General features: G+C 31.6%; 1 protein-coding gene across 2 annotated transcripts in view; it reads right to left on the bottom strand.

Moving 5' to 3' along the window:
• The window catches only part of LOC149551188 (uncharacterized), a 167,041-nt gene extending 166,543 nt beyond the window's left edge, over positions 1 to 498 (bottom strand). The window contains exon 1 of one of the 2 annotated variants that reach the window (XM_089786763.1): positions 86 to 498. In XM_089786763.1, coding sequence (XP_089642889.1) covers positions 86 to 326 — 241 coding nt within the window. In that variant the 5' untranslated portion in view covers positions 327 to 498. The remainder of the gene's footprint in view (positions 1 to 85) is intronic. The other variant, XM_089786764.1, reaches the window with a different exon arrangement.
• Between the last annotated feature and the right edge of the window lie 16,236 nt (positions 499 to 16,734).

Below are 16,734 nucleotides of genomic sequence, written 5' to 3'. Positions count from 1 at the left end.
TAAAACACAATGCTCAAAACATCATAATACATCTCACATTTCGAAACGAATTGGGAGTTTAAAAGGGGGTATTTTAAAGGATGACCTGGAAAATGGAGGAAAGCTGCTCCAATTGGTTGACCTGAGGCCTTATCCAAGGCAGTAATTCCATAAATCTTTGGAGACTGAAAAATCCGACACATGGATTCTTCAGCAATCTCTACCGTCTCAAATTCTGCGGAAGCAGGGATCCCAACAGAGAGGTTGAATTCTCTGAATGCGCGATACATAACGGGCGCCAATGCTTTCAAGTCCTCCACAGCTGAAGCTCTTACGCTTACCTCCATCGTTAGTCTACCGTATCTGCTTGGCAAAGTCGGAAGGCTTCTGCCAAAGGGTATTTTGGTTTATGGCAAACTCCGTTGCCCATAGTCCACTGTCAAGATGTCCACATCATACTTGAAAAAAAAATTCTCATTTCATCCAATGTCGTATAAGTCTCTCTGACCGCAACCAATACCCGCCATACTGATTCTGACAACTGATTCCAGCATTCAGCGGTCCGCCAAGACTGAATTAGGGGACAAGTATCAATAGGGACTCGGGATTCAACAACTGTTCTTCTTGATCCCACATTTCATTTCATTTAAATTCTTTTAACTGTTTACTCAAATTATATATATATATATATATATATAGTAGAACACTTATATAAATATTTTACTGCATTTATTAATCATGATTATATATATGGACATTTGTTTACAAGTAGTGGTAATTTTTGAGGGAACAATTATTTCACTAGATACTTTAAAATAATCACTTTTTGACCATTTCTCACATAAAACTCATACAACATACATCATTAATATTCAAAAGGTGAAACCTTGACTTTTGAGAGTTAAGTCGCATATGGAGACAACTAATAAAAAAATGTTAAAAAATCTGACATATTGTTTAGGAGATATAAGAGAAGTGGTGCCTTTCCCTAGCCTCGGTTTGAATATAAAAATCAGTTATGTATCTTACCTCCCTTTTAAAATAATGTGTGTCGTAACATCTACATGACATGCAATATCAAATAGCATAGAATGGACCCACAATCACTTGTTGGGACTTATGCAATGTTTTTGGGATTAAGAGAAGGTAACTCATAATGCACATGGAAACCTGCATTATTTTTGCCGCTAGAAACGTTTGAATGGAGGCAAAGGAAGTTTCACTTGTTGATCGCTTGTAGATTTAGCTTAATTCGAAGTGTTGATTATTTTGATATTGTGTTTCAGGCTTCTAGATAATACTATGTATGTCTTGATTCAAAAAGATATACACAATTTGGAAGCTTCAAACACATGTTAGTGTCTATCCAGCCATCAAAATTTAAATCTTACCAAGGAGAGTTTTAAAAGAAACTAAGCTAGTAAGATTTTAGATTCTCAAGACTAGGTAGACGCCTCCCAAAAACATCATTATGCACTATGAAAACTTAATATATATTGATATTGTCATCCATCACATTTTTAGAATACTTTATATAATAAACAATATATATATGTATTATTTTCATTATTTTTATTTTATATGTCATAAACAATTGTATGTGTGTGTGTGTGTGTGTTATCTAATCATTTACTTATTGCATATATAATAAATAATAAACATGTGTAATTTTTTAATAAATAATAGACTTTTGTCAAAATTGTATTAATGGAACCCATGAATGTGTTTGGTGGGGCTAAGCTCATCCCCTCTTCTCCCTCCACTTTAGCACTATGAGAGAGACCATGTGAAGGGTGAAGAAATGCAATTTTGATGGGTCCTCAAAAGGAAATCTGGAACCTTCAAGGGCAAGTTTCATTATCAAAGATGCTAATGGTAATTTACTAGCACTAGGTGGAAAAAGGCTTCAAGATGACACTAATAATATAGTAGAAGTTGAAGAAGCTCTTTTGGCTATCAGAGCATCAAAGAATTTGGGGGCTACAAAATTGAATGTGGAAGGGAACTATGTCATTATTATCAATGTCATCATAAAGGGTGGCATGGATGCATGACACTTGCAAAACTACATCCACAACATAGAATTTGAATTAGCCACCATAGAGGACTTTATAATTACACACCTTAAAAGGGCCAATAATGTGGAAGTAGACATAATGTCAAATTGGGCGCTAACTCTCAATAGTCTAAAATAGTTATGGAAGATTCCACTAATGTTAGATGGAATGATTAAAATTCACCAAACATGTATTCTCTCCACCACATTAGGACACATTGAGGAACTCATTAAAAAAGCATGCATTTAGGGTCTGTGTCAAGAGTGTCACTCTCAAGCAACATCAATTTGGATGTGGCAGACATTTATGAAGAGATTATTTACCACCCTCAGTTGAGATTTTTAAATATCTATTGTCAAGCGTGCAAGCTTTGTTAGTTGCAAATCATTTACATAAATATATTGTTGGGTTACAAGAAATGGAGTGGTCATTCACTCTAAACTACTACAAATAGAAAAATCATTTTCATGGGCACATTTGAAGGATATGAGAGCATAAAATATTTAGGTTTACTCATCCTAGACTCATAGATGTGGTCAACTTGCTGCTGGGTGAAATGTTCTGTCAATTGGAGAACCGCTGCCACACCAATACAAATATCTACTCCATGATCCTTTCATGGGAATTGCAACTGGGTGAAAAGAAGGACATTGTCAAGTTTGTGATGCAACAGTTGATTCTAGAGAAAGCTCAACTATCTTGGAGGAAATTCTAGCAACCTCAATTCCTAGCTGGGTGATAAATTTGGGGGAAAGGGTTGTAGGCATTTACAAAATCCCTAGCACAAAATATACCCCCTTTATGTGGCAGTTTGTGGAGAGTCAGAGATATAAACGGTTCAAGGATTCTTAAAAGGCATAGTCTGCCCTAAAATTGATGGTGATGCAACACATCATCAATCAGGACATTGCCCAAATAAAAGCTAGGTTGGGTGGTCAAAGAGAGATGAATATCATCTTGAGGAGAGGATGAGAGTTTGAGAAGCGGCCAACAAAGGTGATAACAATTGGACAGAAGATAGAGTTAACTCGATACTCCAAGGAAGGATTGAGGGCTTCATTCCTAGGACCTTATAGTGATGTAAGGTTATGTTGCTTCCTCTCCATCATTCAGTTTGGGATCTCTATGAATTGGGTCATGGGTTTGGTGTTTACTTTTCTTTTACTATGCAAATGTTGATTTGTTTCAAATGTATTGGTGGAGGTGTGGCCTTTTCTTGTGGGATTGCTCGAAAATTGCCATCATAAGGGCAAATTTAGAATTATGATCTTGGGAACTAGCATTGGTGTTAGTACCCAAAAATGAAAACTTGAATTTCATGAGCTCCTCTCTGGTTCTTTCTTTTTGATAATTAATGAATGCTTTTGGGTTGTTGGCATGGTGTTAGCAATTTTAGGATGGTATAGGCTACATAGGATTGACATGAATGGGATTTTTTTTTTATGGAGAACACTTACATGATAGTGTGCCCCATTGCCAATTTTTTCTATACCATATGTAGTGTCTGCCCTAAGTTACATTTTTTGCTATCATTGTCGAACTGATTTAGACCAATTTTATGCTTGGTTACTAGTAGTATTATTTTGAGATTATTAGGTATTGTTTTACATTCAGTCGAATATATGATGAGATTACTTGGTACTCTATGTTTCATGTATGCATGATGATTATTATAGTACTTTTGGTTATTGATGATGATTAGTTGGATGGATTATCATATGTGTTTTCTTATGGATACTTACCCCATACTACATGTGTATGGTGTGCATGTATGTTTTCTTTATGTATGGTGTTTCTGATGTGGTTAAGGAAGGGAATCATAGTCACCTGCTAGTCGGGGTTTTCTTTTATGTATGGTGTTTCTGATGTGGTTAAGGAAGGGAGTCGCAGTCACCTACTAGTCGGGATCTACACGATGCACCACTTCCTACCATTGCCTGTTTAGCTTAGAATACTATGTTTGTACATGTGTGGATTTTATGCAGGTTGCAAGTACCAGGTATTGACTTCCCTGAATTGCCAAGATGAGCCTACCCTATCGCATTATCTTAATGGTAAGAGAGGGGAGATAGATTCTTAAGTCCAAATCCCAAACCTTTAAGCCATTTGTCCTAATTGAAAATTAGGACAAGTATCTAAGTTGTGTACCCTATGAATGTGTTGAATGATGTTAATTTGTGATTAAAACCCTTTAGTTTGATTTTGTATGTATTTTTCTATGATGGGTTTTCATGTTTTACTTTATGAGTCTTTGGTGAATTTACTATTAATAAAGTCTAATTAAAAGATTAAATTAATGATTTAATTTAATGGAAAATTATTATGATATTTTAATATTTAATTATATTTAATTAATTAAATAAAAAGAATTAAATTTGAAGATAAAAGTTATAAGAATAAATTTAGAACGTGATAATATTTATTTAATTTAATAATAATATATTTAGAGTTCATTCTTAAATAAATGCTAAATAATATTATTATTTAAGTTAATAAATACTTTACCAATTAAGTTTCAAAAAAATAATTAAAAAGTGGAAAAGAAATTAATTTATTAAAAGTTTTAAGTTTGCATGGTGTGTGCATGTGATAAAATATAAGAAATTAATTAAAGGATAAAAACAAGTAAATTTAATAAAGATATTTCAATTGCATAAAGTGTGTGCATGAGATTAAATTTAATAAATTAAATAAAAGAGAAGTCAATTAAAAATTAAATAAAGTTATTTAATAATTCAATTTAAAGTGCATGGAAAAGATAAAGAAAAGTTAATAGGAGTTGAAGTCAGGTGAGCACGGAGTTCTCCCAGGTGAATGCATAATTAGTGCCCCAATTTAAGGAGAGAACTCTTTATCACAATTAGAGGGTTCATTTTTGGGGGATGCAAATTTTGAAAGCAAATTTTGGAAGAAGGAATTTTTCAGATAGAGGAAGGTTTTGTGAGAAGGGATTTCTCTTCAATCTTCTTGGGCATAGCGATTAGCATCAATGTCCAGGTAGACGCTTGTGATTATTCACACAATTTAATTATGCAATTTCCTTCCATCTTTGTGCCTGTGGATTGTGAATTTGAATTTCTCAGTGACGAATACTTGAACATTTCAATACCTTCTGTATACATGGAGATTAGAAAAGCAATCAAAAATCTTGTTTTGTAGATTAAAGAATTTAGTATTTTTATTTGGGAAGGGTTTGAAATAAGAAAAAAAGATAAATTGTAAATTAGAAATTTGAATGGTTAAACGTATTTTTCCTATCAGGCTAAAATTGTAAATATTATTAAATATATATATATTTAAAATATCATTATTATGAGGGGGGGTTATTGTTATACAAATTTAATCAAAAAAAATATATTAAAAAATATATACTGTTAAAATTGTTTTCAAAAAAATTTAATTTAAAAAATATATATTTATAGGGGGGTAGGTGGGGCCACCACCCCCCACCTCCCAACACCCCAACCAACATGCGTACGTGGCAGCAAACAGTCTGTAGCCGCACGACATATATGAAGGTCGGTGGCTTATGTAAAAGCACTGATTTTATTTTATTTTAAATTTAATTTAATTTAATTAAATTTTAATTATATTAAATCTCTTTGTTATGACTTGGTGCAAGGGACTGGAACAAGCGGTGCACAGTATTGACCGTAAATTCTGAATTTCGCTACTAGAAAAATACATGAAATTACTTGTGGGTAATTTGGATCTAGATATTGTGTATCGTCATCCTTCTTTGGCAATTTGGGAAGGCTGGCTTTTTATCGCAAGTGGCCCAAAATGGAAGCCAACCTCCACTTCCTTCTCTAATGGCATGGGATTATTGTCAACGAGAGCAGGGACTGGCTCATTAACTATCTTCACATTTTCAAAGCATACATTCAACCAAAGCTGACCTTTGACAACATCGATGACCTAGACTTTTGCACTCCGAAAGCAAAAAGAACCAGAAGAGCTAAGGTGGATTTTGAGTTCCCTCCCAACTACTATGTGGATCAACCAAACGATATTCTAGAGGTAATAATGGTTTACTAGAAAAGAAGAAGGGGATTGGCATGAGTTTTAGATATCATGCTATGTTTAGGGCTAGTTTTTTGAGATGTATAGTTATGCTACTTAGATTTTGGTTTGTAATTATCCTATGTCTCCATGCGTCTATAGCTTCTTTGTATAAGATATTTGTATGAGACTCACCTTAAACAGCTGAAACCCTAAGACTTTAGTACTATGTGAATAATATTATACTTTTAAATGCTTTGTTCGTAGTTTATCTTTGCTTTGAACTTTTGGTTTGGTTTACTCATGCTTGTCTATTAGGTTTTAAATTTGCTGCTAGAATAACGATGGTACTACATTTTTGGATGGTTTTTATTTCTTGGAGGGTAGTTACTAGATTTCGCACTCAGAATCATCTAAGCTTTATATCTAGCTCGAATTTTGTTTTTCTACTTTACAGAAGTTTTTCTCAGACTTAGCTCTGTGGACTCATTTTGTTTTATTATGGAATGGATTGTTAGGGTTGTCTCATTAAATCGTGTTGAATGACTTCACTCTTCAGATGATGGTCTGGTTATAACATGAGCTTGAAGATTATTTGGATGTCTATTAAGTTCATCACAGCCTCTCTGTTAGTGTTTCAGCCTATTTAGCCGAATTTAATTTAAGAATTAATTTAAGTTTCCATTATCTGATATTCATGGTTAGCATTCAGGATTGATACAATTTTTTTGTAGGAAGATGCTCAGCCTTATGCATCTGTGGAGTAAGCAATATAGATTGTCAACATGTTTCCCTTTGTTTTAATGAATCTTGTAGATTTACAGTAGATTTATTTAGCGTTCTATCAGTCCATTTGATGAGGATAAACTATACTCTACATAGCTTCTTTGTCTTTCTATTTAATGATAATTGATCCATAATTTTGAGGGTTCATTTCAGCATAATGGCATGGGTTCTTCATCTCTATCCTCAAGAGCTTCAGTAGGTTGTATCTTATGACTATCATCTACAGTTCTAGGACCAAGATGGTTTTGTTTTCACAATTAGCCCTCAGCTAGGACTTAATCTGAAGGTTACCCTATTGTTAACTTGGGAGGCTTTCATTGGTTGTCTTAGTTGGAGATGTATTATAGATGTTAATGGCATGATCTTATCTTTGATTCAGTTGGTTTGTGTGTCTGCTCTATTATTTGGATATTATGTCACTTTTCTCTGTATGCTATTGTAAGATGAATGGTTTAAGCCATTATTTAATTTTTCAGCATTTCATCTCGCTGGTGTTTGATTTAAATAACTTAGGATTATCGATCCTTTAACTTCCTCTCATGTTCCCCAACAATTAGTTTTTTAATTTATCAAACTCTTTTCTCTCTTACTCAATGGTGGCTTGTCTATTATTTTGTTTTTAATTACTAACCTCTTTAAGTGGCGAGATCAAAAGTTGGAATTTCTCAACTAGGAAGATTGGTCAGATAGAAGGAGGTTTGACAAATTAATATGTTTCATTTATCTGAGGCTAATGGCATATCATTTAATTGTATTACTCCAGGGGTATGCCCCTGTTATGATTGTAATCTATTTGTTCTTAAAATGAGTTCATTGGGGTATGCCGCTTTTAAATTTGTAATAATATGAGACATCTGTCCCAGGGCAGACTGGAGGTTTTCTTCTCTGTTTTTTCCTACCAGTGCTCGTTTGAATGGAGTTAAGCTATTGTAATTTTCTTTTATTAATGAAATTTATCAAGGCCTCTAGCCATTTACCGATCCAAAAAAAATTATATTAAATTTTTTAAATTATTAAATTTAAATTATATTAAATTTATATTATTATTTATTAATAATTTTTGAATTTATATTATTAATAATCTTATTATTAAAATATATCAATGTTTAATAATTAAATAAATTATTAATGAATACAATATAGTTTTTTATTAATTAATTATTAATTTAATTAAATTTGATTTAATTAAGATTTATTAATAATAAGATGTAATTAATGAAGTTGTAAATCTAATTATTGTTGATAAAAAACTAATAATATTGATTTTAATAAAATTGTAATTATTTTATTTAAAATTGGTAATGGTTACTTTTATAACTTAGATAAATAAATGATTACCCTCAGATTATTCTTTTAGGAGATTGACTTTAATAATGAGGGTAACTTTATATATTTGAGTTGAATTAATGAATGGGTTATTTTGAGGAATAAACTGAGAATCTTATACACTTGAAACGAACATTGAAATGCAAATTGAAACTTTACTTTTAACTCTATTGTGTATTTTTAAAACCAAATTCAACTATGAAACCTATACTTGTTATTTGTATGTTGCCTATGTTTTGGGGTTTGGGGTTGACTAGAGTGTTGACCAGTTTAGGACATTTACCAGAGGCTTGGGAGTTATGTGATTGTGATGTTATGATGTTTGATCTCGATCTTTCTAAACCCAACCATGGAAATGTGATGGTATGCTCTATGATATGTTGTATTTACTATTCATTGTTGCTTTCCAATGTTCTCTTATGAAACTAAGGTGAATGTATGGCCTACTTGACTTAACCATTTTTGAGTCATCGATCAGTTATACTTGGGTTGCTTTCCAGTTGCCTTGATGGGACTAGAGTGTTTTCTTTGATCTTGGTAATGACATGTTGTGACATGTTTGACTTAACCATTTTGAGTCATTGATCAAGTATTATTGGGATACTTTCTGGTTGCTCGTTGAGAACCGATGGGTATTGTGATTTATCTTGGGATGCTTTCCAATTGCTCGTACAAAACTGATGTGATTATTGTGAATTATCTTTTGATGCTTTCCAATCGCTTATATAGGGCTAAGGTGATTGTTATATGATTATTGATTTATTATTTTATGAGCCTAGGGTAGGTTAGCTACATGTAGTGTTGGGAAGTGGCTTGTAATGGGGGTCGAGGCCCTAAGTGGTTTCCAGGGTGACTCATTGTAAGTTGTTTAATAAGTGAAAACATTACACTAAATGGGGATTAAAATGAACCTAATAAGAGTCTTTGTATGTTCTTGCCCATGCCTCGAGTGCTAGTACATACTAGGATGAGAGTAGAGAGAATGCTTGGTTGCAACCTTGCATTTCGTAGTATGCCTTATTAGTATGAGAGGATACTGGTGGCCGCATAGGGATCACTAGGGACCTAGGGGTCCTAAGAGACTGCTAAGGTAACTCCAATGTGATTCGTGCAATGACACTTGCCCCTTTACATAGTAGGTTTCCTACATGTCTTGTGTGCCTCTGGGTCTAGATGTCGATCTATTTTAAAACTTTTGAGTTAGTATACTTTTAGGATTTCTTGGACTTAGAGAGTATTTGTGTTATGTGATTTGATATCCTATCTAGTGTTGGCATTATGTTGTATTTGTCATTAGTGACAACACTTATTCAATCATGTATGGTTACCGAGCTCATCACTCCATCTACAATTTATACCGAGCAATCCAGTGTTAACTATGTTTCTCAATTTACACTGAGCATTCCTGAAGCTACCGAGTGAGTGTGTAGTTTAGTAGTGTTTACTGAGCTTACAGTGTTAACCGAGAAAATAGTGGTCACTGAGCTTCACAGTGTCTACCGAGTCATCAGTTTGTGTGATGTGAAGTTAGTGTTTACCGACTGATAGTAAGGTAAACAAAGGATTTTGTATCTACCGAGTAACACTATATCTATCGAGTCTCCAATGGTTATCAAATTCCAAGCTACATTGTGTGACTAGTATGGACCAAGCTTCTACTTCTACTGAGTGCATGACAATGCCAAGTAATGCAGTGAACATCAAGTATCAAAAGTTCACCAAGTCAGCTTACAGAACCCCAATTTTCTATTGTTTAGCCGACTCAGTAATATTTTTTTTACTTGTGTTTTAGCCAATCTTGTATTTTTAAATATTGGAATGATATATATGTAATGTATTGTATCATTTGCAATGTATGTATGAAGATATAAAGGAATGGGTATGTAGTGTTTTGAGAAGAGTGAATCAGTAGTAGAGCAAAGTATTCAACAAGGTCTACAAGGAGTAGTAAAGTTATATCAATCACAAGAGGTGATCTGTACTTCAAGGATCTAATCAGCAATCAAGTTAAAGTCAGATCTACTGTTTCATCCTGACAGGTGAATCAATTTTTCAAATCCTTTAATAGGGTAGACTTAACAGTCATTGTATAAATCTCTTAACAGAGTGCATACTTCATTGTATGTTTGTAAAACCTCTAACAAGGTGGATCTAGCAATCCAAATTGCTCTTAACAAGGCAAATCATCAGAAGTGGTCAATGTAAGCCCTAACAAGCCAACTTTATACTGTAGTAGTGAATTTTCGTGGGTATCATCCCCACCCCAGTTTTACTTTCTATTTGGAAGGTTTCTGAGTCACCAAAATACTGTGTTCATGTGTTATGAATGCTTATCTTTTCTCATGCATGTAGTAGATTAGATGAATGAATGGTAAATGATTTATATTGTTAAGTGTTGAATTGATTTAAAGTTTTTGAGGTTACTGATTCACCCCTCCCCTCTCAGTAACCTAGCTAGTCTTGATTATTTCCAACATTTGGGACTTGAGACTATCTCCTCAATGCGGTGGGAGTGGGCCATTTAGGTTCCATGCAATTGGGTGGTAGTGCTTTTTACTCTTATCATTGAGATTTGTCTATAGTCATCGTGGCTAGAGCTTCCTTGTCTGCATATCCTTTCATTCTATCTTGTATCATTTGATGGATGGTTATATCTTATGATGGATGTTTATATCTTTCATGGTGGATGCTTTCATTTATTGTATTGTACTTTGTATCACGGATCTGAGGAGGATGATGTATTTATATTTTTACATATGTATATTCTTTAGCCTTTCATACCTTGTGACATGTACAGTGGATGATTGAGCATTTCGAATTTCATTTGCCAAGAGGCATTCAGAACAAATGTATATTATGGACTTTGGACTTTTAGTTATTCTTTTATATGGATGTGGTAGTTGTTAGAGTAGTATTAGTTAAATTTAAATGTAATTCAACGTCATGAGATCCTTAAGAAATGTAACATGTTATGTATGCTTTTAGTTGATTGCATGTTATTGGGGTAAAAGCACAAACCTATGTCACCTTTTATAAAGGAAAAGTGATATCAAAATTTAAACTCTTCTACTTTAATGACATAAAAGTGGCATTTGTGTTTAGGATTTGAAGATGATGTAAACTAATGAAATGTGTAAAATTGGATGAAGTTTATGTCTATAATTTATTTATTTTAAATTGAGTGAAATTTTTATTTATTTTTGAATATTTAAAGTGTATTTTTTAATTTTGTAAAAATACTAAAAATATAGAGTTTTTTTTCCGTCAAACAAATATATGCAAATGTTCATATTTTGGTTTGATTTTGGAATATGTTAGAGTTGACATGTATACCTAGTGCACCAAAAAAGAAAAATTGAAATTCGGCTAATATTTTTGAAGTTTTAACTGGTCAAAGTCGAAGTTATCAGAAATTGATAGTTTTTTTCTCTCGTTAAACTTTTTTCTTCAAATCTACATTTTTAAAAAAAAAAATTACATATTCTTGAAGAAGACTCTCTCCTCTAGTGCAGCATTAAAAGATAATATTTTTTTAACATGATTTACTATTTTTTTCTTATTTTTGAATAGACATCTTTATGAATCTTAAGTTACCTACTTGTAATATTTTCAAATTATAACATATTATTCATAATCAAATTTTTTTTAAAATTATATGATCATAATCGTGACTCCGAGACCTACAAAAGTATATTTTTAGTTTTTAAAAAAACTTCAATTTAGTAGGTCAAATTGGCCTTCAAAGTGAGATGTTTATAGAAGTTCTGATTTTTGCTTGTTTGGTTGCCACATAGGATGCCACACAGACCGTTTCGACTGCAACAATTTCGGCCAAAATAATTTCGATCGAAACTATTTCGGTCGAAACCCTTGTCGGCTGATTAAACTGCCAACGGTTAATGTCACTGTTTGATATAAAATAAAGTTGTTTTTTCTTTTTTTAAAAAAAATTAAATATACAGAACAATGAAAATTGGAAGAGGATTTTCGAAAAACAATTAATTTTGAAGGAATTTTTAGTAACTATTCTACGGATTTAATCAATATTGCAAAGGATCAAATATTTTGAAGGTTCCTTTTTTCTCGTCTACTTATTTTTATTTTTATGTATTCTATATTAAACCATCAGCTGATATTTAGTGAAATCTAAATTTATTTATTTTTGTTTCTATAGATTGAAGTATTCAATGGGCAGTAAAAGGAAAAGATCAAAGAAATATGATAGAATAAGAGATGACAAAATGAAAGGCCATACAAAACATAATCAAAACCAACCTATTGAAATTCTTGAACAGGATGAGATTCATGAAGAAAATGAAAGTAATGAAGAGGAAGAAATTGGCAGTTCTATTGATAGAGACAAATTAGAAAGCATAAAAAAATTGATGGATTTGGATGAAGAACTACTTTTTAAGCAAATTCCATCTAAAGATATGATAAATGATAACACTATCAGAAAGCATTGTCAGAACATGTGGGATGAATATTTCAAGGATAAAAGTATATTTGGATAGGCACATTTATTTGTCAAGTTATTTAGGAGAAAAGATATGAGACCTGTTTTGGAGTTGTTGGGTGTTGATAACAGGAAAAGCCATGCGCATAATATTAATAAAACAATAGTTGAAAACTTGCAAAATGCTTATAACAAAATTGACAACACAATTTGAGGAGGTGATTTGACTAATGCATGTAGAGCATTGATGACTACTATATCTAGTAGAAAATTGACACATAGAAAATAGGTACATGCAATTTCTGATGTACTACATATATCTAGAAGAATTGTCCAGAGATACATCAAGAGGAGAAATATGCTAGATGATAACATTGAGAATAACTGGGTGAATATTTGTAGAGTTCCTCAAAAAGACATGATTTCTGAAGATGTAAAAAGACAAGTTATTGAATTTTGGACCACACATTCTTGTATTTATTCCAACAGGCATGATACTATACAAATTAAAGATCAAGAAATAGGGGCCAAAATTGAACATCCAAAACATTTCATAGATATAACTCAAAGTGAATTTTTTCAAACATTCAAACAAGAATTTTCAAATGTCAAAATATGTTAGAGAATGTTTGAGAGTTTATGTCTTTCCTTTGTACGCATAAATAAGATGCGTGAAACTTGTTGTTGTAGAAATCATGTTGAATTTGGTCTACACTTGCAATCATTTAAAAAAGTTATGGCAGTACTTGATCCTAATTTGGTCATCCCTAGTAGTACAACACAATTTGTGAGGTCCATATTATGTGATTTGAATTCAAAGTGTAATGCATCAAAAATTAGTGTGAAGATTGTGGAGATTTATGCAAATTTTCTGAAATTATGCAAGTTGAGAATATTAATGAATCCACACCAGTTTCATGGATGAGATATGAATATGAGACATACCAAAATAAGAGAGGAGATGAATCCAAAAAAATTGTATTGAAGGAGAGTGAATTGCATTATGATGAGTTCATGACCAAGTTCCGTCCATTGATATATCCACATATCCAACATTGTCATGGTGCACGATGGCAAACTAAATAGTTTCGTGATTCCAAAAATTGTTTTCCACCTCGTTGTATACTTTTACTTGTAGATTTTTCTGAGAATTATACATTTGCACCTCATACAGAGCTTCAAGGCCAATATTATCATTCTAAACAAGTTGCAATATTTGTGCAAGTGATTTATAAACATGCACAATTTGAGGTGGACTAGATAGAAAGATTGGATGAAAATGAATGCATCATCATCAAAGAGGTTCATTTCTATATTAGTGATGATAGAGTTCATGATAGAAGTTATGTGGCTCATTGTTTTGCAATGTTCTCTAAAGATATCAAAAATTGTGGAATAAATATTTTAGAGCACTGGATTTGGTCTGATGGATGTGCAAGTTAGTATACACAAAGTAACACATTTATTTAACTTTATTTTAACTTATATTTATTTGGACATGTCTATTGCTATTTGATATATGTACATGGATAATTCTAGATACTTATCATGTTTCATGTTCACAGGACAATTCAAATCTACAAAAGCATTTAATTGGTTAGCAATGCAATATGCTAGAACCAATGTTAGGTTTTTATGGAATTTCTTTGAAAGTGGACATAGAAAAGGGGAGCATGATGGAGCAGGAGCATGTATAAAACGTGCACTTCGACAACATGAACTTGCAGGTAAATATATGCATTTTTTAAATGTGCATGTTTAATACTCTAGTAGCATATATTTTAAATTTTATATATACATGCATATTGTATGTGCATACAGAGAATATGATAGAGAGTGCAAATCAAATTGTTGAATGGTGCAAAGTTTATTTTGCTACTCGAGATACTGAATACAATAAGCATTACTTTTGGGAGGTGAAAGGTGAACTAAGTTATATTTATTTTTAATGTATTTTTCAAATCAAGTTGAGTTTTTAATTAAATATTTATTTTGAAATATGATAATTATTTTTTGTATTTGTAACAGATATAGATCGATCTAATCCTTACAATTGTCAAACAATTCCTGGTATTAGAAGTTTACATCAAGTGATGACTACGGAAAACCATAAACCTCCAGTAATTAAAGTAAGAGAGAAAACATGTTTTTGTGATGACTGCATTAAGGACAATCTAGTGAGTGCATGTGAAAATATTGTGAATTGATATGTTTCACATTGGGATTTGAAGGAGATAGTTAGAAAGCCTCCTTTTGAAGATGCTGACATTGACATTCATGATCCTGTATATTCAGCTAATTATGAGCGCATTTCTGATTTAGTTATGGCAAGTTTATGTGCATATATACGTATATATAAATTAATATACATGTATATTCATTTTAAAATTAATTTATATTTATCTATATTTTTATATACATGCAGGAGATATTTTTGCAGTTCAAGCCTTACCAGATAATGCGAAAAATGTGGACTATTATCTTTTAAGATGCACAAAAGCAAAACACAAGTTGTTAGAAGGAACTATAGATGCTAATCAACAGTCATATCCAATTGGATCAATTGTTATTGAAGGAACATATTATCAACAAACAAGGGTAATTGATAGTGGTATTGAATTTATTGAATGCAAGCCTGGAGGAAAGGTTTTACATTATAGTAACCATGTTATAGCAACCAAATTACAATTTGAAGCAATACAAAGAAGAGGACGTCGTGGAAATCAAAAGTGGAAATTTCCTATTGAAGAACATGAAAAACTTCTAGAGATAATAAAAAGTAGAGAGGATCCTAACAATACATTATTTGTGGAGCTCTAGTTTACCTATGTACTTATTGTGGAGCTCTAGTTGAGCTATGCCTGTATAGCTCTTATATTTTCATATTTAATAATGACAGGATATTTGTTTTAAATTTTTTTGTACATTGGATCATTTATCTTGGATATGCAAAATTAGACATGTTTTGTTATTTTTATTTAAACTCGACATGGATATCTCATTTAAGACCACCTCTTAGGACCTCCCTTTAAGACAATCTCTTAGGACCTCCCCTTAAGACCACCTATTAGAACATCACCTTAGTACCACCTTTTACCTAACCTCTCCTTAAGACAACCCCTTTAGTATTTGTATGTATCTATATGTACATTGTTTATATTTTCTTACATATGATTGTTAATGTTGTTATGCATTTATGTACATATAATCTTTATATGTTCTTAGATGATACATTCTTTATGTTTGTATATAATCGTTATGTTCTTGCATGTATTAACTTTTATTAATTAAATATTGTAACATGCATTCTTTAGGTCATACTCTTTATATGTTCTTACATGTACATGTTATATGAACTATGTTACATATTACATACATTATATTTTATTAATTAAATGTTGTTAATATAGTTAATTAAGAATGTATGTCATTAGCCAATAGTGGCATGTTGTGATGGTTAAGTTGTTATGTTGTTATCCTTGCCATCAAGGTTCAAATCTCATGGGGATGAGGTCCCCTGTTTGTGGCCTCACTGGTTCATAGCTCCAGGTCAAAGCGTTTACCCCTCTTTAAAAAAAAAGAAAAAAGAATGTATGTCAGTAAATATAGTTAATTATATTATAAATAGTTAATTATAGTTAGATTAAATATAGTTAATTAAGACATGTCATTAAATAGAGTTAATTAAGACATTAAATATAGTTAATTATAGTTAATTAAGGCATGTCATTAAATATAGTTAATTATACTTAGATTAAAGCATGTCATTAAATATAGTTAGATTAAATATAGTTAATTATATAGTTAAGTAAGACATGTCATTAAATATAATTAATTATACTTAGATTAAATATATAGAACTTAATTATACTTATATTAAGACATATCATTAAGTATAGTTAATTAAACTTAAATTAAGGCATTAAAAATAGTAACATGTATTTATAAACATGAATATTGAAAACATATGCATATACATATATTAACTTTTATTAATTAAATGTTCTAGTTCATGCATTCTTTCTAGGTGATCATAGTCTTTATATGTTCTTATGTACATGTATATGTTATATTCTTATGTACATGGACCATTAAAATTATATAGTTAATTACACTTAGATTAAGGCA

The sequence above is a fragment of the Cupressus sempervirens genome, chromosome 6, assembly GCF_028749045.1.
Source record: "Cupressus sempervirens isolate cs-2001-9-10 chromosome 6, ASM2874904v1, whole genome shotgun sequence".
NCBI classification, from domain to species: Eukaryota; Viridiplantae; Streptophyta; class Pinopsida; order Cupressales; family Cupressaceae; genus Cupressus; species Cupressus sempervirens.
The sequence above is the reverse complement of the archived record's forward strand: the minus strand, read 5'-3'. Positions and strand labels throughout refer to the sequence as shown.